The 27,649-nt window shown below is 42.9% G+C and overlaps 1 protein-coding gene across 9 annotated transcripts in view; it reads right to left on the reverse strand.

Annotated features, from left to right (window-relative positions):
- Positions 1-200: 200 nt before the first annotated feature.
- TCF7L2 (transcription factor 7 like 2) overlaps positions 201-27,649 on the reverse strand; it is a 181,053-nt gene continuing 153,604 nt past the window's right edge. For 2 of the 9 annotated variants that reach the window (XM_086466812.1, XM_086466811.1), the window contains 8 exons: positions 26,249-26,381; positions 24,009-24,111; positions 21,111-21,197; positions 14,681-14,806; positions 13,672-13,831; positions 12,843-12,950; positions 8,033-8,081; positions 554-633 (listed from right to left, as the gene is read on the reverse strand). In XM_086466812.1, coding sequence (XP_086322938.1) covers positions 554-633; positions 8,033-8,081; positions 12,843-12,950; positions 13,672-13,831; positions 14,681-14,806; positions 21,111-21,197; positions 24,009-24,111; positions 26,249-26,381 — 846 coding nt within the window. Of the gene's footprint in view, positions 634-5,555; positions 5,629-6,207; positions 6,281-7,428; positions 7,480-8,032; positions 8,082-12,842; positions 12,951-13,671; positions 13,832-14,680; positions 14,822-21,110; positions 21,198-24,008; positions 24,112-26,248; positions 26,382-27,649 lie in introns of those variants that run through there. The other 7 variants (XM_086466805.1, XM_086466804.1, XM_086466808.1 and 4 more) reach the window with 7 other exon arrangements.

Here is a 27,649-nt window from a genome sequence, read left to right on the forward strand (position 1 = left end):
ATTGACCAATGAACTCGATAAAACATCAACTAATGTAGCCACATGGCACGAATTAAAAACGAAACCGAGAAACGACGACGAACAGCGGACGACGACGAAAAGGAAAAAAAAAAATAAAGAAAAGGAAGAAAACCAAAACCCTAAATCCCAACAGAATTCAATCCCCCCGAAGGAAACCGAAAGGGCTAACGAGGCTAAAGCTATTCTAAGGACTTGGTTACGAGGGAGAGCGGCTGGGGCTGTGTCCCCGCCAGCGAGCTGTGGGAATGCAAGGAGGACGTCGAGGGCTGTGCTAGGGAGGCGGCGGCGGCGGCCGGCGGGAGGGCGGCCGGTGGGTGGTCCAGGGCCCCGTTGGGGCAGCTGGCGGCAGGCAGGGCGCCGGGCTTGCTCGCCGCGCTCTCGGCGAGGACGAGCGAGGATGGCGGCGGCATCATGACCAGGTGCGCCAGCGGGTCGGGCTTCAATGAGAGCGAGAGGGGTTGCGTTTGTTCAGTCTGTGGTTTCGAGTCTCTGGAGGGGGAGGCGAGCATGGCGGGGGAGGACGGAGGAGAGTCTAGTAAGCTTCCATCTGAAGAGGGTGGGCTGACGCAGCTGCCTTCACCTTGTATGTAGCGAACGCACTTTTTTTTTCTCCTAGAAACAGGGAGAGAGTTATCTGTGAATAAAGGGCAGAGATGCTGATGGAGACAGTTATCTAAAGCAAAGAGCCGTCAATTAGCTACTCTGGGCTCTGCGCGGGCAGCACCCTGGCCCCACGCGCCGTCCTGGGGGTCTGGCGGGGTGTCCTCGGCACTGAGCCCGCTCAGGAAGCTTCCCACGGCTAACAGATTTGGAAAGGATTCACCAATTGTCTCTTCGTCCCCCCTCCTCTTCAGGGCACCTCCTTTCCTCCGTTATTTTAATAATCAGAAAATCAGAGACGTTTTTGGAGTCCACTGAGCTAATCTACAAACTCTGACTTTCCTCCAGAAAAAAAAAATAAAAATTAATCCTTATAAAATAAAAGCTCTGGATAGTTGATGGCATCTCAAGATGTCCCATAACTTGCTGTCCAACAACGGGGCTATCTCTACACCTGCGTCACCTGTTGTCTCTTACGATGCACTGCCCTTGGGAGGCAAGGACGGCTGCAAACTACTGCTCATGGCTTTCTCCTCTGTTAAGAACCACACCAAATCCAGAAATGTCAGATAGGAGTGATATATAATAGACAGAACAAGAGAGAGGGGAAATAAAAACAAAACGAACAAACAAAGCAAACAGAAGAAAAAACAGGAAAAGAACAGGATAAACAGAGTATGTTCCAAAATAACAAGAATAACTGGTTGTATGGCCTGCAGGTTGTGGCTTTAAATCGACTCAGTTTTACTTTTTGTTTTAAGGGAGAGTGGTAGATTTGGGAAGCTGCTCGTCTGCATTTTGGGGAATTTTCCTCTGAGAGGCCATCATCCATGTAAGTCCAGAGTGGGATCCAATTTCAGAAGGTGAAAAGCACGATGACAAGCACAAAGGTGAGGAGCAACATGGAGCTTATTTCACACCAGGGAATATGAGAGTCTCACAAGAGCTGCTCATCTTCCAATAAGTAAGTGACCCGACAGAGATCTTTTCTCCTCCCTCTGTCCACTTAATAATGTAAAGGAGCAACAAAAACAGATGACAGTTTCACACCATCTCTCTTGCCAAGTATATGCAAGACAATTCTAGCAGCAGGACAGAAATAATGAGGCAAACAACCATAGAATCTGGCAGAACGACGTTCAGTGGCCACCTGGACCCTAATAATGACGGCTCTCCAGCCCTCCTATTCACGAGCACACTTTCCATGGGAAGTGCTGAACCGCTGTCACACAGCCCGAGGTATATGACAAAGTTTGTCTCGAGCAGCTCTGTCACACAAACTTTGGATGCTCAGGTAAGCTGCACAAAGCCACCAACGTGACGGAGTAGGTGTCTCTCCCCCTCCAGTGGATACCTCGCCCTAGCTCAGCAACTTCAGAGGGAGCGCCCGAGCATGGCACAGCAGCTGAATGTCACTGGGTGACATCCCCCCCTCGTGTAGGTGTCCCAGCTCCACTGCTGGTCTTCAATGTTCTCCCCTATTTACAGCAACTGCACTTGACTTGGGTTAAACCAAGGTCTGCTGTCTAAGCAATGGGGCTAGATGTTTCTCGACTGCAAGGGAGCTTCATCCAACCAGCTTGATCCTGGAGTTAAAAGATATCATCTCCCATAGCCAGGAAGGCAACAGAACCCTGGTACCCCATCTTTCCACCAGCTTCAGCGAGGTGCCAGTGCTGTGACATCCCTTCCTCCACAGACTCAGGCTCTGCTCTCAGGTTCTGCTCCACGTTCCACAGGGTAAGGTAAAGAGTTAGGGCTATTAGAGTTTTAACCACGTTAGCCTGCAGATCAATACATGCTAAAAACTAACGACAACCATGCAACTGAAATGTTAAAAAGAAAGAAAGAAAAGAAAGATAGAAGACAGCAAGTGAAGGCTGTAAACCATGCTTTATTAGAGCAACGTTAAAAGACAGAAAAAAATTAATTTGGTGGGCTCGAAACAGAACCTGTTAACTCTTCTACCATAAACAAACAACACGGGAAGCCTCTGGCTCTTGGCTAAGGGCAGTTCTGCTGCTCTTTCTCCCCTCTCCTCTGTCTCACCACTTCCTAGCTTCAGCTGTGGAACACTACCAGGGCCACAGTTCACGTTTGGACCTTCTGTACAGCTCCAGTGGCAAAGCACAACAGTGATGCTTCACAAAGCACACCGGTAATACCGGTGTGGAAAGGTGAGTTCTCACAATTTGGAGACTGCAGGGCTCCCCTCCCCCCAGCCAAAATAATTTTCAAGCAGAGGCCCAAGCTCTGCCTGTCTCATTGATGGTGGTCCAGAAGCCATTCAGCTGGATTGCTCTGAACCTACAAGGCAGTTAACTACTTCACTGGAGGCAGTTTGAATCTAATATGCCAAAAATTAAAAATATTTTTTTTAATACTACTTAAGTTCTGTGGCCTGAAAGGAAGAGTTCCCATGGCAAGCAGACTTAAACTTGACTTTCTGACGCTGCAGAGTTAATAAAACTAAACCCACTGGTCTGCTACATGAAGTAATTTTCTGTTAACTAGGATAAAGGGAACAGATTGCTTCCTCTGCTTCTGTTGTATATTAAACTCTTTAACAGTGTTGGACATGTTTAGTCTGAATAGTCATTTACTTAAATCATGATGGCATAAGCAGGGAACATTTCTCCAGCCTGTGCCATTCCCACCATGTGTTATCTGTGGTCATTCATGGATGTCTCAGGGTTAGGTGGGACAGAAGGCAGAGATGGTAAAACCCCAAACCCTGCAAGCCAAATTTTACCAGACGTGAACAACACCAGGCAACTCTGGCGAAGGGGAACAAGTAAACACCCAAGGAACTCTTTATGTCTCAGTTTGGTCTCCTAAAACTGGGAACAAAAATACTACATATCCCCCTCAGGGGCACTAGTGAGGATTATCCACTTGTGCGTCACTCTGAAAGCATCAACTGCTACATCATCAACAGACCTGACGCCACTCGTGCTGCCCTCGAAATTAGCCCCTGGACAGCACTGGGAAACCTGTAATGCTGCAATTGCCATGACTGAAAGCCACTGAGGATGACAAGGGTTTATTCAGCTGCTGTGACCAAAGGTGTCTCAGTTTCTACTGTGGTAGCAAACCGCACATCTTTAGCACCTACCTAAGATGCGCTACAAAATGCTACCATGCTAGGAAATGCAATGTTATAATGGTTAGGACCAGAACTAGAGGAGAAATGCTCTAATACCTAGTGACGAAATGCCTCCATGCATTTAAAACACCAAACCAAAACAAAAATAAAAGCAGCTGACTCTGCATCAGTAAGGGTAAAGCTATCAGCTACACCACTGAAGACATCTCCAATGTGCTGCAAAGACTTCTGACCAAAATCTGGCTTAAGTCAAGAGAGGGTTTATGCTTACATGTCACTAAGCACTGTACAGACCAAATGAAAAGTCCCCTTGCTGATAAAATGTAGTTTTAAAAATATGCCATTTACTTCAGCATCTAGGGAAAGATAAAGCACCACAAACGTGATGTGCCCCTGGTTCTGGTACTTGGCATACAAAGCCTGATGTGCTTCAAATACTCTGTCTCTAGACTACACAAATATCTGCTGATAGTGTGTAGTGAACTAACCACAGGATAAAGCCTAACTAAACACAGCATTTCAGTCTTCGGCTAGCATCAGACTCAAGCCTCCTAACACAGTGAAGTGGCTACCAGCTCTTCTGGACTGACCCTTTCTTCCTTTAAGCTTTAAGAAACTGCTGCTTTCAAAGCTTGTTTAATATATGTACTAGTATCTAAGACCCCAACACCCAGTACTAGCATGCCTCGAACGGGACAATAGGCAATCTGTTGAAGACATTTCTGGTGCCTTATCTGGTATTTTGACACACAACACCACCCTCAATCCATGTTTTCCTCGACACTAAGCACAAACAAGACTGCGTGCATACACAAAATATGATGGACATCTGATCTACATTCTAAATGAGATGGAGCACATGGGACTGGCATGAGTAAGAGGGGAAAATGTAGGAGAGGAATCACTACACACAGAGTGTGGTTTGGGTTGAAATACCTACCATCATAATATTCCAAATTCAAAGACTGCTTGTATCAGAACAAAGAAACAACAAATTTAACCAAATGCGATTATATAAGGAAAAAGGAATGAGAAAAGAACTACTCGGTATCCCTCCACCAAGAAAGAAGTACATACTGAGTTATACATGGAATTAAACTCCAGTAGAACATGGGCTGTCGAAATTTGGGCTCCCTGGTGTCTTTCATCTCCTTTTAATGCTGGAAACTGTCCTACTAAAGTTGTAATTAGTTTTGCCTAGAGCTCAGGCGTTTACAGCTCACTTGCTGGGATAAAATTTAGGAAAAAATGTATTTTTGGAATCAGAAAAAAAAGACATCAGTTAATTAAAAAAACTAGTATCTACATAGACCTTACCAAGGCGTAGAAGCCTACAGGTAGCTATTTAATTTTGCAGATAACACAAAAAAAAATTAGTACAATATAAGCTGTAAACACTGGCTTTTACATCTCTAATCATGAGAAAAACACTAGTGCTGCAGATTCCAGAACCTTTTTAAAAAGCCTCTGGAGGCAGCGGACATAGACCCAAGTGAAAGACAAAATATAGATGTCCAGCTAAACATTCATTTTGCTGACAATCTGGAAAAAAAAAAAAATTGAAAAGCCAAAAAACTGCCAGCTTTAAGGACTTCAAATTTTCTTGTTCCCAGTTCTACCACCAGGGAGAGGTTATTGGTAAAGAAAGAGAGAAAATGGCATTAAATTAGCAAGAAATTCCAAAGATCAAAGATTATTAGCAACTGATGCTGTGGGATAGAGAAAGGTGGGGAGTGGGGAAAAAAGATTAAAAAAATAAAATCACACAAATGCACTAAGAGGACAGATTGCTTTTATTTCCCCAAAGGCCTAATGGGTAGTATTATACCTGCATGGTTTGCACCATAAACTCTGTCGGTCAAGCCCGAACAATGCCCGACACTTCTTTGGAGTATTTGCATCTGTTAGCATAAGGTAAACACAAAAAATACAACACAATGGTGGATAGAGCTCATTTGGTCTGCGTCATCTTAGCTACAGCTACGTTTAGCTTTCAATCACCTCAGTTTTATTTGGTAATCTCCCCTCGTACCAAGGGCAGGAAAGCAAACAGGACTTTCACAATGAGCCAAAAGAAAACCAAAAAAACTCTCCGACACGGTCGTGCGTCTGTCCGGTGGCGGTACCGCACGCAATGCCGTGTTATCAAGGGCTGTGGGAGCGACTTTCCTTGGGTGGAGGCTTGGAGGGCAGGAGCGTGGTTGAGCCACGGATCAGATGGGCTTAAGGCTGATGCTGTTTTACAGTGGGTTTTTGGCTAGCAGCAGCAAAGAGGAAGGCAAAAAAACAACCAACAGGAAAAAAAAAAAAAAGCAAAACCCTTTCAGAGAGACAGTAACTCATGGCAGTGTCCCACTCCCTTGTGTCTTCTAGATCACAACACAGAGCTACAAAGCGACAAGGCAGGAAAAAAAAAGGGGAAAGTACCAAATAAACCAGCTGCAAATCAGCCATAGCGAGTCTGGGAAAACTATACACACCTGCAGGGGCCGCACCAGTTATTCTGTTGATCAAGGCCAAAGCGCGCTCGGCATTTCTTAGGAGCGCTCAGGTCTGAATGAGTTCAAGAAAAGCGAGCAGAAAAGGGAGAGAGGAAAAAAAAGAAAAGGGGAGAGGGGGGAGAGAGAGAGAGGAAGAGAGAAAAGGGGAGAAAAAAGAGAAAGGTAAAAATAAGGAAAAAATAAAAATAAAAAAGGGAATAAAAATCAATGTCCTCGTTATTAATTGCAAAATATTGACTTTTGATTTAAAAGTTAAAAAAAGTGATAATCACATTTTTATTCAACTCTTGAGATTAGCTGTTGCAATTAAAGCTGCAGTATCCCTTTATAAAGGACTGTTTCTTTCCCTTTTAAAAGAGCAGGTAGAGGAAAGTCATTGTGGCTGGTCTAGCAGGATGTTTCAGGCAAGATTTATTTGGGCTGGGTTTTTTTATTCTCTTTTTTTGAGAGGGGGAAAAAAAGGAAGAAAAGAAGCTGAGTATGGAAGTTAGATCCTGAACATGCTTTTTTCTTCAACTCAGATACAAAATAAGAGAAAAAAAGAGGAAAAAAAAAAAAAAAGGAAATTATATCTCCTGGGATAATGCAGCTTTTGGAATAACATTCAATTTATTTGGTTTTATTAATTTGTATTTAAAAGAATGGATAAGAATAAGCAGATTGTGGAATGAGTATATTAGTATCAGCCAGAAAATAAAACGTAAAGCATGGCAAGGTGCTGAGTTAGTACAGCTAGTGAATTGCAATGAACAGGCTTGAGCAGAAAGAAAAAAAAAATAAATCCAAAACTAAAATAATAATAAAAAAATGCGTATGCATGCTAATGTGAGAAGACTTAGTGGGAGCCATGAAAAATGCCATTAGATTAAGGAGGTTCATTACTGACTTGCTTCCATTCTTTATCAGTCTCTTTAAAGAAATACTGCATATTCAATTTGCACAGTTAGTACAACTTTTGCGTTATTTTTACTGTATTACTGTTTTAATAGCAATTGTTACAAAAACGAAAAACAAAATTAAAAAATACTATAAAACATATAATAGATATAAAGATATATAGATAATAAACACTATCAAAACGTGTGGATGGTATTTTTTCTTAATGTCATAAGTGTTTAATGTTAAAATCTATAATGGCAGGAAAAAAAATTAAAAAGCAGTTTATAAACTATTTTAAATGACTCAAAATGACGTTAGCACCTGTAATCGGAGGAAGTGAAAGGCAAGGATTTAGGAAACATTCGCTGTGTTCTGAAAAAAAAGAACAAATTATACAAAGGCTTCAAAAAAACTAAGTCAGGGCTTCTTCAAAATTGACTATGAGATTGCCTATGCAGTATTTCTAATTTCCTATATAGAATGGCAAACCTCCTTAATTTAAAATGGGTGCGATTTACCACTGTAAGGCATGCATCAGTACACACAGGTACAGCCCAAATTAATACCGAACACATACATACGTACGTACACGCACACACATATGCGCAAAATAAGCAGACAACTTTATAAATGATGGCATAGGCATCACAACTACGGCTCTGCAGTTAAAGGCTCTGCAATGGCTACGTACAAATTCAGCTAACGTCACAGGAGGCTCTCACATGCAATGGCTTGGTTACTAGTTTTAGAAGGGCAATAATGCATAAATAATTAGAGTGCATTAAAAAAAAAAAAGCTGTCTAGTATAGGGACTGGCTCCCTGTGAGGCCAGGAGACTCGCACCCACCTCCCCCATACCTAGGAGCGTCACACCAGGACTGCCACACTTCCACTAAGCAAGAGATTTAGACTTATTTTTACTTACCGTTGGTCTCTCCTGGCTGCTTATCCCTTTTCCTCTTCTTCTTCTTTCCCTGCAGGAAACATACACAAATGAGAAGGATTAAAAAAAAAAACCCAAAACATGTGTCCTTACAAGACGGCACCGAACAACAGGGCTGTGGCTGGTGCGGGAAGCTCCCTGGGGGAAGACACCAAAGCGCAGCGTGGCTCACCCTTGGTGCAGGGAGGCTTGGGGTGCCCTGGGGGAATGCTGAACCCTGGGGACGGCTCTGAGTGCCCACCCTGTGACTTTTTGGATAGCCTTGATGCAGCCCCCCGCAATGCTAACACCCACCAAAGCCATAAGAAGCTGGGGAGTGGACTGAACAACTTGCACGATGCTTCTTTTGAGGTAAGATCATCATGAAGACAAAAACATTTGACACTTGTATGCTCCTGCATCTGGAAGTTTCCAAAATCATTCATGGTTAATTCTGGCAGGGCAGGGCAGGGAAGGGAAGAGGGAGAATGCATGAGTGAGGTCAGATTGAGCCCCTCGAGTTCCTCAGCACCCAAACCCGACCGATAAAGCAGACAAGGAAGCCACAGCAATGTGCAATTCCTAACCTGCAGGTCCACTGACAACCTAGGAAGCAAAGCCAGGACAAGAAAAAATCCAGATATAACTAAGACCCTTCCCACATTTTGGTCTATCATAAGGAAAATAACCAGTAACCTAAACTTTCCCTTTCCCAAATACTGTCCCACAAGATGATACAATTTGTTGTGGTTTCTGACTGGAGGGAGAAAGGCCCTTTCTCTGTTTCCCTCCAGCAGTATGGGACAGGACAACTGTGGCAACCCAAAAATTGTTTTCCAAGAGAAGAGTTATAAAGCAACAAGCACAGCTCAAAAGAGAAAACCTATTTTCTAAGAAAACTCTTCTAACACTGAGCTACAGGGTTTGCAGAGCAGTGCACAAAGGCCACTGTAGGGGACAGAGTAACTTCATTTTCACGGCTCCCCAGATGACTTTTGAGCCAGCATGTCAACTGTGAACAGCACAAGAGCTTTTGAAGACATGGTAGTAAGAGAAGTTGGTGAAAAGACACCAGTCCCTTGTGGTCAAGAGGGAATAAACATGTGGTGGAAGAAGGAACCTCACAGCACTTTTGAAGGGTTGGACACATATGTGGGGAAGCCAAGTTCTCCCACATGGTGGACATCTTTCATCCAGTAGGTTGGTCTGGCTCCCAGCTAAATGGTTCAGATGGGCTTCAGCTTGGCACACCCACTATATTTGGGATGCTCACTATGATACGTTCCCTGCAATGTATTAGTAAGAAATCCCCCAATACGAATGTTGCATTTTGATCTGCTGTTGTCGTATTTTCCCTCCCTAAAAGCCGGCTTTCTGGCATGGGGCTTCTGTACTCGTTCCCCCTTGCTTGCTCAGGGTTGTAAACTGCCACCCTGCTGTCCAGGCTGCAACAAACACAGTCTTGTTCACGAGAGCCTTCTGATGATGGAAAAAGCTGCGTGCACCATCCATTTTAAAGGTTTTTTAAACAACATGCACCTAATCCTGTAGCCTCGACGTTGCTGAGAAATCATCTCCAACACCTCTGAGGTAATTTTGGTGGATACAGAAAGTTGTCACTTTGAGTCAACTGCTATAGCAGCCATGAGTCTAACATGACAGGCACACAAGTTAGACAAGCAGGGCTCCTAAAGCTCCCTAAGAACAAAACAGGAGAGAATGTGGTATCTTGAAGTCCACCTGTCACATAAAAATACAAGGGGCTCAGACTTTGCCCCACCTATACTGATCTAGACTGACAGTAACTCTGTGAAAGTTGGTGAATTTTTTCCAGCTTTACAACAACATAACCAAAACTAGACAACTGCCTCAGGACCATAAGCCTGATTTTTATTTAATCTCAAGGCCACTTGCATTAATTAGCAGACTGCATCTGTAGCAAATTTGCTTCATTTTTGCAGTACATTTGGGAATTCAAGGGCTATTTCAATTCGAGATCTTACAACTTCTTTACATGAGGGCCAGTCAGAACAGAGGTCAGCAGTCACCCGCCTTCAGCGAGCAATCTGTTAAAAATGGCTGATAGACAGGAATGTCAGCCAGGGACCAGGAATCTCTGGTTCCTTTTCTATACAAGCTTTGAAAACTGTTCCTAACAAAGAACTAACAGAGATCCCACTAACTTCTTTTACACTCTTTTCAAAGGAAATAGGGAGAAGAATCACCTGGCTTGCTTGTTCAATTTCTCTGCCACAAGAAGATAATTGATTACATAGCTAAATTAATATATGGACTTAAGAAAATAATTACGGCAGCAGTTTTCAAGTGCTCTGCAGAAGACACTGTTCTGCCCTTGCCTCAGGTTGTCCTCCTAAGACTTAAGCAGATGGTCTGTAACATTTTCCATCATTGTACTATACAAATTTTGAGGCTGCAAGTAAATGCGGATGTCTATACTTGCTAACCGTTTTGGCAGCTCCCTCTACAGAGCCAAACCAACATGGGTTTTGACAGGACTGCAGAGTTCTTTGGTACTAATTTTCTAGACAGGCGGCAGGCGAGGTGACTAGATCCTTACATACTTCTGAGTCCAGCGCTCATCACCGCTTAACATCTTGTATTAGATCTCAGGAAGAGCAAATGTGCCTTGTGACACCAACAAGCCACGAGGGATTCCCTGAATCCTCTTCTCTCATTTAAGAGCAGGCTGAAAGCTGTGTTTCTTGAATGTACTGCTCCTGTTTCTGAAGACATGGGCTACAGCTGGCCTCATCCTTGAGCGTGATGTGAGGTGCCTAACAATTTAACCATTTCAAGCAGCCCAAAGGTGCTTCCCTGCTAGATGTGTGAAGGGCTCAAGACCCTACAGAAGGCTGAGGGAGGAGGGGAACTCGGAGAGCTCTGAATGGACCAGGAGAGGAGAAATAAATAAATCCTGCGGATGATGCAATCCTATGATGCAAAGGTACCGCGCTCTCCTCAGGCAGGAAGGTTCCCCCTGAAGGTCACTTGGGGGTACAGCATCAAGCCGCTGGGAAAGCTCCGGCTCTCTCATCCTGTCCTTTTTAGCTCGAGAAGAAAGGGATTCTCAGTGCTCACACGGTGAGGACAAAAGTAAAAGGTCCTAAACACTGAAGGCTTTGTACATGCCCATCTGTCGGTGGCACAGTCAGTGCACAGAATGAGCATTCCTGAAACCTCAGTCAAGCCTATACTCCCTTTTGAACACCCAAGAAGACGATACTGCACAGTGCCGAGGAACTACCTCAAGCCTATTGGTCTGACAGTCTCAGGCCAGACTCTGCCGAAAAGAAAGGGAAAATGTATTTAAGCAGGAGCAGTGCCTCATCAGGCTTAATGAGGTCTCCTCTGAGGAGCACGCACAGCTACATCTGCAACGGTGAACAAAGGAGGGAGCAAGACAGAGCCAAATGGAAAGAAAAGATGATCAAGAAAGAACAGGATTTGAAAAAATGTCCTTAAGTACAAACTGCTAAATAAGTGAGCACTCTCCACCGCTGGAACGGTGGAAGAGTGTAGAGCTGCTGCTGCTCTAGGCTTTGCTGCAGACTGAACTGGCTTCTTCCCATCAATACATGTGAAAGCACAGATTCTCATAGAAATAAATGTTGCCATATACAAAGCACACAGTTTATGTGATTTATGGCAAAATAGGATATTTACAGTAAAATAGGCATTGATGATGACGATGATGGAAGAGACAGACTTCCACAAAAACAGAATGTGTAACACTACACAACTGACATCAATCTTACAGCTGCTGGTCCCCAAACCTGCAGGGAAGTCTGACTGGAAGGTAGGGAGCAGGGTTTATTCCAGAGTTAGAGATCTTGAAAATTTTAGGTGATTTTTAGCTAATTTAAGAAAAAAAAAAATCTAGACGCTGCTATAATCCTGTTAAAGAGTGTTTAGAGCTTCCACCAATCCACAAATTCGTCACGAATTTATGGGTTTAGGCTTGGAAACACTTACTACCAGCTGCACCACTTAGACTTCATGGAAGAAGGGGTTATATACTACTGGTAAGTGGTTACAACACTGGCCTTATGTTTTTAACAGACAGAAAATTCTACCACTTTTAGCTACAGAACAGGCTTTCTGAAAGGCGAAGGTGAATCTTAAAAACGCTCCATGAATTGATCACAAACTCCAAAATACTTTTTTAAAAAATAAGGAGGGCGGGGTAGGGGGGCAGATAACATGGCCATGAGAAAAACAAAACATGATTGAAATATAGAACAGTAGAGCGTGGAATAATTCATTTAACCCCACTTGAGAGTAAGACTTTCAAACAAGTCATGCTTTTGGTTTTGCCAGTCCTTCTCTGAAGCTAGGATAAGTCATTCTTCCACTTTCCACTATACTCTCACACAGATAAGCACAAGACACTAATTATTCATCTTTTTGGTGGAAAGGAGAGGAGCCATACTAGGGGAATTTTAAATTTTGTTTTAAAAAATGGAATTTAAAATGACCAGCAAGCCAAACAGCATTTCCAGACACTGGTAAAAGTGAAGGCAAGAGTTTCTTCACAGAGCGCTACTGTCATGCCCCAATTCTAACCTTTTACTAGTCCCAGCCAGGAAGCCTCTGCCAAGTGGAGGGCTGGGAACTATCCCCAATAGTTTTAGTATCGCAGAGGGAAGCGTACGTTGTTGTTACCAGATTGGGATCCTGAGGCACGCTTTCCAAGTAGTGCTTGTGTGCAATGTGTGGTCGTAGTTCAGCGGGTCACATATACATTTCTACAAGCTCTACTACTAAAAAAATTTCCACCTACATAGGAACCTACATAGTTATCCCGTGCGGACCAGCCCGGGTACAGCTGCATATGAAGCTGTCGTTCCTTTCTTGCTAGTTCATAGTATTTCGCTTGTTCTTCTCTGGATAACGCGTGCCACTGAGGTGAAGAAAAGAGAAAATGACAAAATAAGAAGCACAAGTGTGTGGTTTTTTTAAAGCATGTTAACAGCAAAGTGTATTATTTATACATAAATACAGCTAGCATTAAAAAAAATATAAAAACAGATGATCTGGCATGCTGACATTCATATTTTATTTATAACTCCAGATTATAACTCCAGTTAACTCAACTGAGTCACAACTAATCATTTATGTTCACTTGGCACCTTTGTCTCCTGATGAGAGAGGAGAATTAAGAAAACTAATCAAAGAGCAGGCGAGAGGGTCCAGAAGCTGAACCACTTGTCCTGAGCCAGATCTCAGTTACAGGTTTAAGAGGTCTCCCCCTCCCTTCTCCACTGGCATTCCCTTCTCCTCTTCTAGCTCTCACAGGTGCTAATACTGGTACTGTACCAAAAGGCTTTTTCATTCCCCATTTACTTTTCTGCCTGTTTTAGGACAAAATAAAAATCTGAGATTTTTCCATCTACAGGTCATGGAAAGAACATTGCGATAACATTGCTATTACTTAACTCCCCCTCTTCCCCATGAATGACCCCACTGGCAAAAGGCGTCTGCGAAAACTAAAAACCAAACCAAGGCTTTTGCTTTAGTAACTTCCCTATCCATTATCAAGCTATCAGGAAAACACAGTGATTCAGAAGGTGTGTCTCCTACTGAGTTTCAGTTGCTGCTTGTGCTTCTCCCTTGTCACCTACCCTTCGACCGAGGATTTGGTTGATGGCTGCACTCTCTTTCAATGTGCATTCTGCTACAACTTTCGCTCTCATTTCCTTCATATACAACATAAATGCATTAAGAGGTTTCTTTATGTGTGGCTTCTTTTTCTCTTCTTCTTTTTTGGAGTCCTGATGTTTTCTGAAGGGTAAAGATACAACAGACAGAAGCGTCACAGTGAGAACCATGTGAATTTATTAAATTAATCCTCTCAATCTCTCCAGCATTAATCCTCAGAAATCTCTAGGAAGAGGACCAGAACGTTCTCTAGAGCCTTCACCCTGGCTGCTGTATGAGAACAGTTTTAAGAGCATTATAAGAAAATCCACCTCATGTTTACACAATTATTACCAAGTACCCTCTTAGCCCCTAGAAGAGCCTTGGAAGGACATGGGCACCCAGGAAAACAGGTTCATGGGGAGGGCTTGTGAGCATGATGGTAAAGGAAATAATTACACCCCATCATCAATGGGAACCAAAATGCTGTCTTTCTGCTTCACCTGTGAAATGAAAGGCAAGAATCACCAGAAGCACTAGGGGCAGAGGCAGACCAGGGCTCTCCTCGGTTCAAACCTCAACTTGGTACCAGCTCTCTCTGCAGCTTTGAACAAGCCATTTATGCTCTAGTTTATTGTCTCCTGTTGTGTACCCAGTACCTCATGGCTTCAAACTAGGCACTAAATAACAGGGAAACCAGTCAAGAAGCTTGAATCTTGATCAAGAAAATTTCACTTCCTTGTTAAAATGACTGAAATTAATAACTACTTGTCTATGTCACAGAACGACTCTGAAAGACTGTTACCATTATTTTGACATACTTTAGTAGTTAAACCGTGTTCAAATCAATTAGAACAGAAAAGAAAAGGCAATTAAAAAAAAAACATTTCACAGCAAAAACACCCCCACAAAACCAAGCCTTTTTAAAAGCCACACATGCACAGGTGATGCTTTGGGAGGTCTAAAAAGAAGACACGGGAAGCAACAACTTACGAGCTGTGGAGTGAGCCGACATCGCTCTGGGAAGATTCCTGTTTGACTGTTGGTGTGACTATGGCCGGATGAGGGATTCCAGTTGTATGTAAACTATGGTGTGGCGGGACCATGTGTGGAGGAAACCTAGAGGAGAGAAAGCTGTGTAAATCGTCAGAATAAAAATGAATGAATGGGGAGGGATGTGTACACACATTAAAAAAAAAAAAAAAAGGCATATAACAAGCACATGACAGCTAGACAAAGCATATGAAAGCTGGCAGCATTAATTAGCAATAAATTAAACATAATGACTCTTCTAATGTCATTAAAGCCAATCTTCCCCTTCATTATCATTACTGACATGAGACATCATGATTTTTAACATCTTTAACAAAAGGCAAATTCAACTGGATGATCTTGGATGAAAGTAGAATTTCAGCTACCTGCAAGAAAATCCACCAGTCCATTTCTTTGGTAAGAAATTATGTGTGGCAACAAAGGACTCAATTTTTATAGTTCTGAATCATGTTGTGAATTTGGGATGACATCTTTTATTGCATATTGACAGCAAAATAAAATATTAATGCCAACACAAACTAGATGCATTTTTGATAATCCTTATAGATGCCTCATCAGCTACATTTTGTTGATGGAAAGAAAATATTTATTTGTGTCTAATAAATCTCTGAACCACATTGTTTTAACAGAAGGTGGGAAGATTGCAGAATTAAGTCAACTTTTACCCATTAAGGCAATCTAGGAAGGCTTAAATGCATGCAAAATAACAGTCTAGCCTTTCTAAAGAGAAAAAATGTTGTCAGCTTTATGGTTTATGGTCATATACATGGACAGGCCCCAGCCCTGCAACTGGATTCAGAGGGATGTGCAATCCTTCTCCATGAATCTAACTGCTCAGTCGGGGCCACAGCACGAACATGACACAATAATTTTTAACCAAAATGAACAAATTCCTTAAAAGCAGGATTGACTACTTATCACCACTTCTCAACACTCTCAGAAAGGTTTTGTTGTGAATAAGGAAAGACTGCCTTTCCCTTAGAAAAAACCCACTCAAGTCAACAGGTTTCCAGGGAATGTGATTTAGCCTAAAATTTGGCTCAGAAATAACTTCCCCCAAAATTCCAAAGCTAAAGTGATCTGGCAAACAACAAGGTTTTTTATCATTGCGAATCCCTACTCTCATCCCATCTCGGTCCAAATAAAATACCCCAAGAACATGGAATGCGCAATGAGATAAATAATAATTTCTTCTATCGTCAATATACAATGAAGTTTTTCTATCAAATAGGACTTAAAATGGGGTGATATACCATGGATAAGCAGACTGTGTACAAGTACTAGAAATATAATGGGATTTCTTTTTTTTTGTCCCCTCTTATAAATTCCATTACTGAGCTTAATACCCTCCACCCCCACCCCAAACTGCTTAGACATTCCCTGCATTCACAAGATGACACAGTAGTACTTTCATGAACGAGAGGTACTGTCCACTATGAGCTCTGAGGATCTTTGTCTATCAGCTGGTGGTACTCAGGATCATCAGACAGAAGTATTTTGTCTTTGAAGGCAGTGGTGGGAAGAGCGGGGACTGACAGGGAAAATGTGAAATTGTTCAAACTGGAGAATTGTAGCTCCTCACAAACAAATGCGTGGAAAGAACGAAAGGAGGAGGGCGCGACAGCAAGGGAAGAGGAGAACAGGCAGAAAAATGGCCATTCCTGCTTCTGCTAAAGACTCAGGGATGCAAATCTCCAAGCGGATTGTCAAAATGCCTTCCCCACTCTCTGACAAAAGTAGCTGGGAGAGAAATGCACATTTGGGAAAATTCTTTGGTGCATGGCAGGTCAGAACAGAAGACAATGGCAAGGCTGCAAGGAGACCAATGTCCTGGTACTACTTATGCCACAGAATTGCTTCACCATCGCAACACACAAACTGGGCCTTTGTATCAGTTTTTTCTGTTCTCCCTCTCTTTATTTTTGTGTGTATGCATTTTGATTGGACATACTTAAAGTTTGTTCACACAGTGCCCGGGGCCTTCAGCCATAGTACAATGCAAACAATAAAAAACGACAGTGAGAGCTTTTTTTAAAAAAAAAAAAAAGCTTACAAACATGGGCAAAAATAAAACCCACGGCAAAATCCTGACCTCACTGAAAGTGGTATAAGCACAGTGATAAAAAGTTGACAACCTTCTATTGCATGACTGTCTGTCCCAGGCAAGACCCAGCGTTCAAGAGACTGCTACGCTGCTGAGGCTAGCCAGGGTTCAAACTGGAACAAGACCCAGTGACAACAGGACAATGAAGGATGAAGATGGAGACAAAAAGCCTACCTTCAGAGAGCAGGCAGGAAGAGCTGGGCTTGTTTGACATGAGGACACAGTGGGAAGGGCAATGGGCATGTACCAGCAAGGAAGAAGAGCTGAGCCCAGTGGTAGCACAAGGACAGAAGGGTATGAGAGTGGACCTGAATGAGATTAGACTCATCACTGGAGAAGGATTCCCAAATACCACAAAAGATGACTACAGCTGGAGATAATGGGGACAAAAGACGATGCTTGTTAAGCTTCTGAAGAGAATCCCATGATGTGGCCATGATAACTGGGTCATAGACTTGCTTCTCAAATAAGGATCTGGTCAAAAATTAAAACACACTGCAAAATGAGCTCTGCCTACACAGTGGATTGTTGTATGGTCAGGATGTTCAAAAGAAACAAATTCAAAAAACGATAGGGGGTTATTTTATTTGTTTATTTTTGATGAAGATTTAAGTACCTCCAGCTAATAAAAAATTGAGGAGGGTGAAGAAAATCTGCAAAAAATGTAAACGCAACCCCGCCACACTCATGATGGGAAATATGTTTTCTCAAACACCATTTAGAGAAACAGAGTAAGTACTTGCACATTGGAGAGTGACCAGGCTGGAAGGAAGGGCAGTGGAGGAGGAGAAGCCTGGGTATGCAGTCGTGTGAAAGCCTGAAGCCTCCACTGACTTCAGCTGGGATGAGATCTTATCCACTGAGCTCTAGACTTCAGAGACACAGCAGCCTTCGGCAACAGGCAGCTGCAGCTCAGCAGTTATTTTTGGGGTGGCAGTTTCCCCAAAGAAGTGTGTTCATTACCAATGACCATTCATTATTTCACACTGAATCTCTCTACCCCAAGAAACAAGGCTGCCTATTGGACTTACACACCCCTTCCTATGTTTGGGGCTATAAAAACATGCTCCAGAACCCAAAGTTGCTCTCATAAACCCATGGAGTTCAGGGGGTTGGGTGAGGGCTCAGCTCAAGGTCTGAGTGCCTCTTTATTTCCATGTAGACATCCACTCACAGGGCAACAGGAGTGGGGGAAGAGTGTTAATTTTTAAGTTCCTGGCTACACTCCAACTTCAGTAATTACATTCAGCACAAGTGAATTTCCCCCGAAATTTCAATTACAGAAGGTATTTTCCACTGCCACCACTTAACTGCTGTGCAGTGTTTGTCTGGCGTAATTCTGCTAAATTATTTCCTGATTTCCTCTCACAGCAGTTGTTTTTTCATAGTGGGTCCACTGTTTGCCCATCAGTCAGCTAACCCTGTCTCAATTTACATTAAGAGCATATTATAGAGGGGTAATGAAAGATCAAGAGATGTTAGAAGCATGTTCATGCACACCAAGTGAATGGGGTGATGCTACAAGTGGAGAAAAGAGTTGTAAATGGTTAAAACAACCTGAAGACATTACCTTAATAGTCTAAACCATTTATGAAAATCACTATTAGTCACCCATTAACCTTTTATAAACTATTCATAAGCACACTCTAACTAATGAACTGTAATTACTAAGCTTAGGGAATATTCAGGGTTGGGAAGTATTATGTGGTCCAAAAGTGGATGGAGGGGTGAGGCCGGAGCTTCAACGTTTGGGCAGAGCCAACACAGCAACCCCAAGCCTTGTACCAGGGTCCTGCGGGGCTGTTGCCGGGAGGACAGCCATGAAGGGCATGTCTGCAAGCAAGCGTGGGCATCCCCAGGCACGCCAGCCCCATCTCCCAGCTGTGCTGGCTACTCAGGGCAAGGGCTGTCCCACGGCTGAGCTCAGGCACTCCAGCTGATACGGCGGGCATGAGAAAACATGCGTCAAACCACATATCAGAGCACGGTCTGCCCAGAGGGTGTTCCCATGTATGGGAAACCAGGAGAGAAGTTTCTGGGCTGAAACAAAGGATAAACATCTTAAATCTATTCATCACCCTGCGTGTGCGCCTGAGCACGTGTGCGCGTACGGGCTCATGTCAGAGACAAAAAGAAAGGCTGTGTGCGTATATGCACACCCCTCACCTTTGCCTAAGACATCCCCCCATATTATTTTTTCTAGACAAGTATTCCATGAATTGCAATAAACACCCTAAAAATTCTAAGCAGCTCATTATACACCACTGTCTCCTTTTATGGCTCCAAGCCAGAATATAATGATGAGTCTTAACTTGTTAAGGACAACTAATTTTTTGTTCCTGGCTGTCTCAGGGGCTTCTCTCTTACTCACTCTCACTTTACTTCACTGTTGACATGTTTCTGTTAACTGGATGTCATCTGCCTGCCTTGATTTTATGCACAAGCAGTGGGATGCATTTTTCTGTGCAACAATTCTGCTTTGAGTTGCATTAGAGTTGTCATTATTCTCTCATTTTCCCCTTGCACTTGTAACATTTCATCTATTCCTGCCTTATTTTTTGAGCCACGGTGCACCCACATTATGGTTTATACATGATCTTGCTCCCTTTGAAGCCGGCAGATTTCAGAGCCAGCCCTCGTCAGGAGAAGTGCCTGCTACCAATTTAGCAGGCTGAGGGCCCCGAGCTCCAACAACTCAATCTAAAGGGGGTCACAGGGTGGCACAAGCGAGTGTCAGCAAGTGCTGTTTAATTGCCAATCTAGGCTTCTCCATGGTGTTTAAAGTATAATGACCCATCACTTAATTCTGAGAAGTCCTGGCCCTGCTGCTGAATGGAATGAATATCAAAGGATGTGCTAGAACAGGGCAAGGAGCCTACATTTCCTATAACTGCCATAAGTATAATAGACCTCTACTTCTGTCGTCCCATTACCACAATAATGTATTTAATTTGCTGTGTACTCTTTTTAACTAGATACCTTTTATAAAGCCTATCTTGGGAATATAGCCTCCCCCCTCCCACGTCTCCCCCCTCCCTCAAATGACTAGCCTCTCTAATAATAATTAAACTAAATCAAGCTCTACTTTGCCTCACACCATGCCTGCAAGTCTTTTATAGATATTAAAACATTAAATGGAAGGAGGGAATCATTGTTTAAATTTGCAGCTCTCTCCCCAAGCCAGGATTTTTTCTCCCCTTTGCTGGGTCTATTTTTTTTTTTTTAAGTTCATTTTCCAGTTGTCTCTCTACTTGCTGGAGCAACACAGGCAAATTTTAATTTTTTTCACTTTTACTCTCACTTTTACACAACACACTATTTCCCTACCGAATCACTCATGAGTTTTAGCTACAGGTTTCCATTTCTCAATGAAGTGTGTTTCCCAACACTGCCCCCAATCTTTTCCTCCTTAAATACCCTATACACCAACCTTCACATATTAAACTGCAGAGATGGAGAGGAAGGGACAGAGCAGGGAAGAGATGTGGAACCTTGCTATGTAATGCATGCTAATTTAATTATGTGCCATCATCAAAATGGATTAGCTGTTTCAGCCCATCAGGAAAGTCTAAACCTCCACCGATTTAATTAACCAGACTGAAAATCAGATGAACAGAAAATAAAACTATCATTAGGAGCAATTAGTGATTACTTAAACATAGTGCTGCCAACCAGTTTGTAAATAAAACTAGCAGCCCCTGGAAAATTAGATGGAATTAATTGGAGATAGGGAGGGGGAGAAATATATACTTCTAAAGCTTTAGAGGGTCAGGCAGGCCCTTTTATGTTGACTGACAGTGTTTGGAGCTTTAGTAAGGGAAAACAGCGCTATAACCTTCCTCCCAACTCTGCTTGAAGAGCAGCCCTCCTCCCTCCTGAGACTCCCCTCTCACACACAGAGCGCTGCGCTGGGTGATGGCCACTGAGATAGCAAAAGGTATCACAACTTCTCCTCCTGCTTTTTCAACATCACATTCTCCCAGCTTTTTCATTTAGTTTGGCTTTTGAAGACGACTTCCCGCTCCTCCACCTCTCCCTCAAAACCAAATTCTTAAAGCCCAGTGACAGCACTAGGACACATTCTTCTCCTCAAACGGGAAGGTACCCCTTGTCCCCTACTCCTCCAACCCACCTAACAACTAAGGTTCACTGTTTAACTGAAGTGCTTTCAGAAATACGCTTCTTAGATGAAATGCTCTCCTCTAGAGAGGGTGGCAGTAAGAGTTACATTTGCTCTTGATTCAGGACCTCAACATTTGAACTCACCTTGACATGGAAGCATTGACGGTCAGAGCTGTTGGGTAAGGGTGGCGGAAACCCCCTGTCGTGATTGGGTACACTGGCTGACCTTGCCTGGCAAAATAGAAGGGAAAGAGAGAATGAGAGAAAGAAAAAAGGGTTTTAAAAAAAAAAAAACACAACAAAAAACTTCTCTCTGCACAGTAAGCTTTATTCTCATTTGATCAGAACAAAAATCTTGGGGATTGTACAGCAAGGATCAAAGGAAAGAAACACAGAACAATTTGAATGCCATAAATCTGATAGGAATGGCTAATTAAATTTTATAACCTCTGCTTATGTCAATAGAGACCCTCTCCCCAAGCTGAAACTAGGTGTTTTGTTGTAATAATTAAAGGCGAAGTCTCGCTTGCTTTAATGGAGCCATCACACTAATTGAGGGCTACACATCCAAAGGAAAACAATAATGAATGTAAATTTATACCAAAATAAAGTACAGTGAATCAAAGGACTTCAGTTGCGCTTTGGGCCTCTTTCGGTATTTAGATCTCGGTGAGAAAACATTAAATTAACAGAGCTTAATTTGTAGCCTTTTGTCAGATTAACAAGTGTTGACAAGAGTTACCGGGGGAGAGTCCCCAAGAAGTATTGTGGGTAACCAATAGACAATCACACCTCATTACAATAATTAAAAAATACAGCAACATGCAAAACAGCATCCTCATGAAAGACACACAACTTTTTCTGATTGAGGTTTGTCTGTGCTGGCTAGTTCTTTTCATCTGTCCTTCAATATATCATCTGACTGGGCAGGATGTTTTCTGCAGGGGGGTACTACGCTAAAGACATGCAGGCCAGTTGAGGACAGATGGGTTGGGAAGTTGATGGTGAAGCACAAGTGGCAACAAGAGGGGAAATAAAACCCATGGGTTACTTCTGCAAAGCTGACCACGCTACTCTCCTAGAGCAAAAGCAAATGTGATGGTATCACTCCTCAATAAAACACTCGGAGAAGCTGTAAGAGCTGTGGGTAGATGAGTATGCTATGGGTGTTGACTTGCTATAAACCAGTGGTAATGAGAGAGTCTTCCTGTGACAGGGGTGGCCATTAGCACCTGCCTGGTGAAACTGGCCACAGATGGCCACATTCGCATGGTTTGGCAGCCACGACATGAGGTTCAAGCAGGACAAACCTGTGTCTGCACACATAAGGATGTAAGGCTCCGAGACACAGATGAGCAACGAGGCACAGGTCAACGACAGTGAAGAATTTCTTCCCTGTGCTCTCGTCTTTAACGTAACTGACTTTTGGCACTAGCTGAATGTACCTGTTTCAAATGCTAAGGCTGTTACTGTGCAAACTTGAGCTAAGCAGTTGCAACAGAGGAGCATGAGACCACTCTACTGCAGCTAGGCCCTGCAAGCACGAAAGAAGGAGAAAAGGAGCCGATGTGCCTTCTACCAGCGTTCAGGGTGTCCTATGTAAAACACAAATCACTCAGTTTAAGATTTCAGGGAGCAATGCTCTGGGTTGTTCTGCTCATGCTGTGCTCTTCTGGAGAAACAGACTTCTGCAGAGCTGATGAAGACACTTCACCCTCTGGGTGGGAGAGCCTCTACCCAAACAAGTTGCATGATCACCCTGTGAGGAAGAGCAGCCTGCAAAGTGACCAGAAGTGGGCTGCTGTGGCTGAGGTCCGAGCTCCAGTTCTCCTGCATCAACACTGCTGTACTTGAGAAAGGGCCCCAAAGCCTTTGACACCAATCCTTCCCGCTGCCCAAGACCTGGGGGGGTGTGTGTGGATCCCCTGCTCTGACCTGCTCTCCTACGGGGTGTGAACTCCACTTCCTTATGGAAGGCAAACTTGTGAAGAGGTATTCTAGCACAGCTAGCCAAACAACCTCAAGCAGGAACAAACTATTTCTAGCTTTGGGCAATTCATGTCTGAAGAAATATGATCTCCCCAAAATTGATAAGGCCTGTTAAGTGAGAAAAATAGGGTAATAGTCTTGACTTATAATGCACAGAACCGTTGCATCCAGCAATACAAATGTCTTTTGTAAGTATTTAAATCCAATATACAGCACAAAAGGCCTAGGCAGTGCTTAAATGCATTATAAACCTGTTGCACAGACAGCAACGTAAGAAAAAAAAAGAAAATAAGGACTCAATTACTGGAGGGAACCTCATACCCAACAAAGCTCTGCAAGTGGGAGACAAGAAGCTGAAAAGAAAACAAAACCCCAAACTAACTTTCCACAGCTTTTTTTCTTAGCTAGTTTTAAAGTAAACTAATTCCTCTTTCTTGTTTGCACGAAAATTCCATTCCTCAGATGCCAACTGCCCAGCCACATCTCAACCAGGAATGCTGCTCACTGGCCGATGTAAAGCTCTACTGTTTCACAAGAAAAACTAAAGGGGTTTCAATGGGGAAGGCCAATGAAATTTAAACTTGCACATTTATGGTGAGGACAGCCCTGGTAGAAAAAGAGTCCATGAGAACCACCCTGAGCCCCCAGAAAACCAAATCACAGAAAACCAAACCTGAGAAAAACTCATATAGTGGAGTGTTAGAGCATTAACAATAAAAGGACATTTCTGCAGAATTCATGGTTCACGAGCCATCAGCTGGTTCAGATGACATGCAAAGCTGTGTCCAACTGCTCACGTTTGTTTAAGACCACATGACCTGGCATAAGTTTTAATTAATCTTCATGAGGTGGGTAAATTCATAACCACTCAATGAAGTGGCAGTTGGCAAACAGACTTATCTCAGTGCACACACACACACGCATGCACACACACATACACACACATGCACACACACACACACACACATGCACACACACACACACACACAATTTTTAACATAAATTTTACACATCAAAAAAGAAAAAGGAAATTAAAAAAATGGAACTCCTTACTGTGGTACTAACCATCCTAGCGGATGGGGGATTTGTCCTACAGTGCCTGGTGATAACGGATAATAAGGAGATATATCTGGAGGATGTGGAGGCCTTGGAATTCCTATGGAAGAGGAACACAGAGCCACATTAGTACTGAGACATGGAAATAAATAAAATACAAGGAAAGAGGACATACGCTTCTAAATTGCTATCTATTGTATTTTTATTACAAAAAAATTGTAATGGCTCATGGCTTCACTTTGGGTTTCCCAAGGCTGTTTCCCAGCCTTTAATAAACCCCTACTTATTTTGTAAAGTGATCCTCTTGGCATCTTGTTAAATGAGATCCAACCAGAAAAACTGATGTGATTTGCACCCTTGGTCACCTCTCCAATCAGAGATAATTATTTTGTTATTTAGGAGTCTCAGTTATAGTTTTTGGTGTGACACTGTGCTAGGCGCTGTCTTAAACACTCATCAGAAAGATGGTCCCTGTATCAACTTCATGGCTATTTTAGTCTCAAAGTCACCAAAAGAGCACAGGCCCTACCCATACATTGACTGGGTACTCAATAGTGTGGCGTTATTCCAAAGTAAACTCCAAAACGAGATAGAAAGTCATTGTAATTGCAAATTATATTTGCTTTTGAGCAAACCTAGGAAACCTTTCCCAAAACCTAGGAGTGGTGGTGAGAGCCCCTGGAAATGGTTGGTAAAAGTGGGGGCAGATGTTGAAGGTGCGCAGGGGAGGACAGAGAGCCCATCCGTCCTCTCTGAGATCGGTGCGCTTCCTACTTGGAGTGCAGAAACCAGCTCCAGACACAAGCTTTAAATCTTAATGCTCCTTACTCAGAGGAGTAAGGGTTACAAGACTGGGTCTTTCAATTAACAAGCCAGAGCACAATTACACAGCAGAAGCAAAACTAAACCAGAGAGCATTAAAAGGAAGGGGTACTGTATTCATGGCTAAAAACTACTTTTTTAAGTCACTCAGGAAGCTTTTAATCTCTAAATTAAATCTCCTTGTGTGACATTTTCATGCAGACATTGCTTTTTCTCCATTACAAAACCCAAACAGATTAACTGGGCTTTAACCATCCAGCGAGCTATTTGCACACTTGAAAGAATGTTCACAGAAGAAAAGTAAACAGTCTACAGACGTTAATCATATGTTTTACGATAACCATTTAAAAGCTATTCCCTGTACTACCATTATTTAAATGAGAGGTTGACTATGCCATTCACTTGCAATACCCAGGGATGGCGAGATGGATTCCTTTTAAGCCATGGGAAGTTAGCATTAAGCACAATTAAAAGGGGGCCCCCAGTTGAAGCGTAGGGAGTGAAAACCAGCTAATGCACAGCCTCATTCAAGGGCTGGAGGTTAGATAAATTATCTGCATACATTAGGGCCAACACAGAGTGATTCCTGTGACGAGAATTCAGTTTCTGATGTACTTCCCAATTAACTAGCTGGGATTTGGATTAACAAAAACAAAACCACTGTCACTAGGAACTCAATGCAGCCCGAAGAAAGAAGATTTACACTGTTTGACTTCTCTGGACCCTCGGGTTAAACAGGGACTCTTAAAAAGTTAGAATAACATGTAAATTCTACTCTGTAACACCAATAAATCTAGTCAGGGTTTTACGCAGTGCTCTATATTCAAGAAGACTGCCCTTCAGGCTGAACTGAGAGTTGGGTAGACTTACATTGGGGAAAAGAGTTGCAAGTGTAGAGCTGGAGCTAAGTAGTTAGAGTGGATGAAAATTCAACATTGTAGGAGAAAAATGGCTGAACTCCTGACACAGAAACAATGGGACTTGTGGAATTAAAAGAGATTCATTTTGAAACCGGTCATGACCCACCACCTTTAAAATTCCAGCTGCAATTTTGTAAGTGCAGATCACAGAACGTACATGTTTAATTCTCTGGGTCATGCATGCAAACCAAGCACTTGGTAGATAGAACTACTAGGTGGGGTAACACACCTGCAAAGAAACACACCTGCAAACGACCTCATACATGCAACTCTGGTGTCACCCTGCAAATTCACCCAGTAGGTGACCTTCTGAAGCCTAACTGGCTTAAAAAGAAACTATTTCATCTGCGTTCTTGCATGTGTTTGACATTTTACACGCCCCCTTTGGTGCTCCAGCCTGGGAAATCCTTCCTCCTGCACTCCTTCCCCATAATATGCAAACTGGAAAGATCCACCCACCCACTCTCAAAAACCCCCAAACTATTTCCCACCTACCTGTTTTGGGATCTACGTCGGCTGGTAAGTGTGGAGGAGGGTTTCCCGGTGTGAAGTGCTCATTGCTGTATGTGATAAGCGGCGTAAGAGGGTGTACATGGTGTGGGTGCTGCACAACTGGCACTTTGTTAGACTGTCAAGAGAAAAAGGTCGATGGCGTTAGAGGAGTGCTGGGTACTCCCCACTGCAGCACGAGGCACGACATACAGAAGTCTGAGTACCCAGGATTTCAACACGGTCCTCAGACTTTTCCAGATCCCTTCTCAGTGTCACCCTTGTAGTTTTCCCACCCTCTTCCTTAAAACCTCCTCGCACACTTTCCCTGCTCTTGAGTTTCTTTAATCTTTTTGACCTGTTGTGCTCCTGTACGGAGCAACAGCAATTCTTTAAATTTTTTCCCTTTTATTTTATAATCTTGTGTTTCACCTCCAAGACGCAGGCAGACTCCTCAGTGAGGGGCTGACAGACTCCCCCATTTAATTAGCAAGAGACCCAAATGCTCACTGACCTGTAGGTCTTTTCCCTTCCCCTTCCTGTCCTCACTTTCAGTTCTGCATTTTACTGCTCATTGCAAATACACCAGATAAAAAGCCTTTGTAGTGCTAGAGTATTCCCTTCATCAGCAAGCATTAAGCTGACAAGCGATCACCTGCATATTTTATATATATATATATTTTTTAGAAGAGGTGATTAATTATCAATTCATCAGAGAGTGCTAATAAATGGAAACTGGATACTGATGAATTAGGCTACTAAAATATTCAGCTATATAAATAATGGCAAAAACACAGATAAAGCCACTGAAATTAACACTCGTGTGGGGGGAATAATCATGCAGATATTGTGAGGTTTTCCCTGACACATTCCTAGCTCTGGGGGGAAAAAAATATCTTTTTCTTAACAACAATAAAAAAAAGGAGTGAATGAATGAAAGGAAAAGGCAGGCTGAACTGTAACTTACCCGTACAAGATCACAAAGAAAAAATTAAGCTGAAACAAGTGAACTGCTGGACCATTTACTGCGAGTAATCCAATTGCAAAAAACCCTATTCCCCATAGAGGATTTTCACTAAAATCCTACAACAGGGACATTTAACCAGATTAGGTACCAGCAAAGATAAAGAGGCTGGTATTAGATGATGAATGGATTAGAGTCAGGTTTCATTTTAGAATGTGTCTTCATTTCCTTTTATTACTTTAAGTAAGGAACAACTTGCATTAACATCAAGTAAAAGGAATCACATTAAAATAAAGTAGTGATACCACGGCAGCCCTCGATAGCGCCGCTGCCGTTCAGGGTCTGCCAGCGCTCTCCTGCCCAAGGACAGCTCTGACCCCACTGCTTGCTCCCCAGCACCCCCAAACTCAGGTGCCTTTCCCATGCCTTTAGACAATCTGATC

Source organism: Leptosomus discolor, chromosome 6 (assembly GCF_034619465.1).
Source record: "Leptosomus discolor isolate bLepDis1 chromosome 6, bLepDis1.hap2, whole genome shotgun sequence".
In the NCBI taxonomy this organism is placed as follows: domain Eukaryota; kingdom Metazoa; phylum Chordata; class Aves; order Leptosomiformes; family Leptosomidae; genus Leptosomus; species Leptosomus discolor.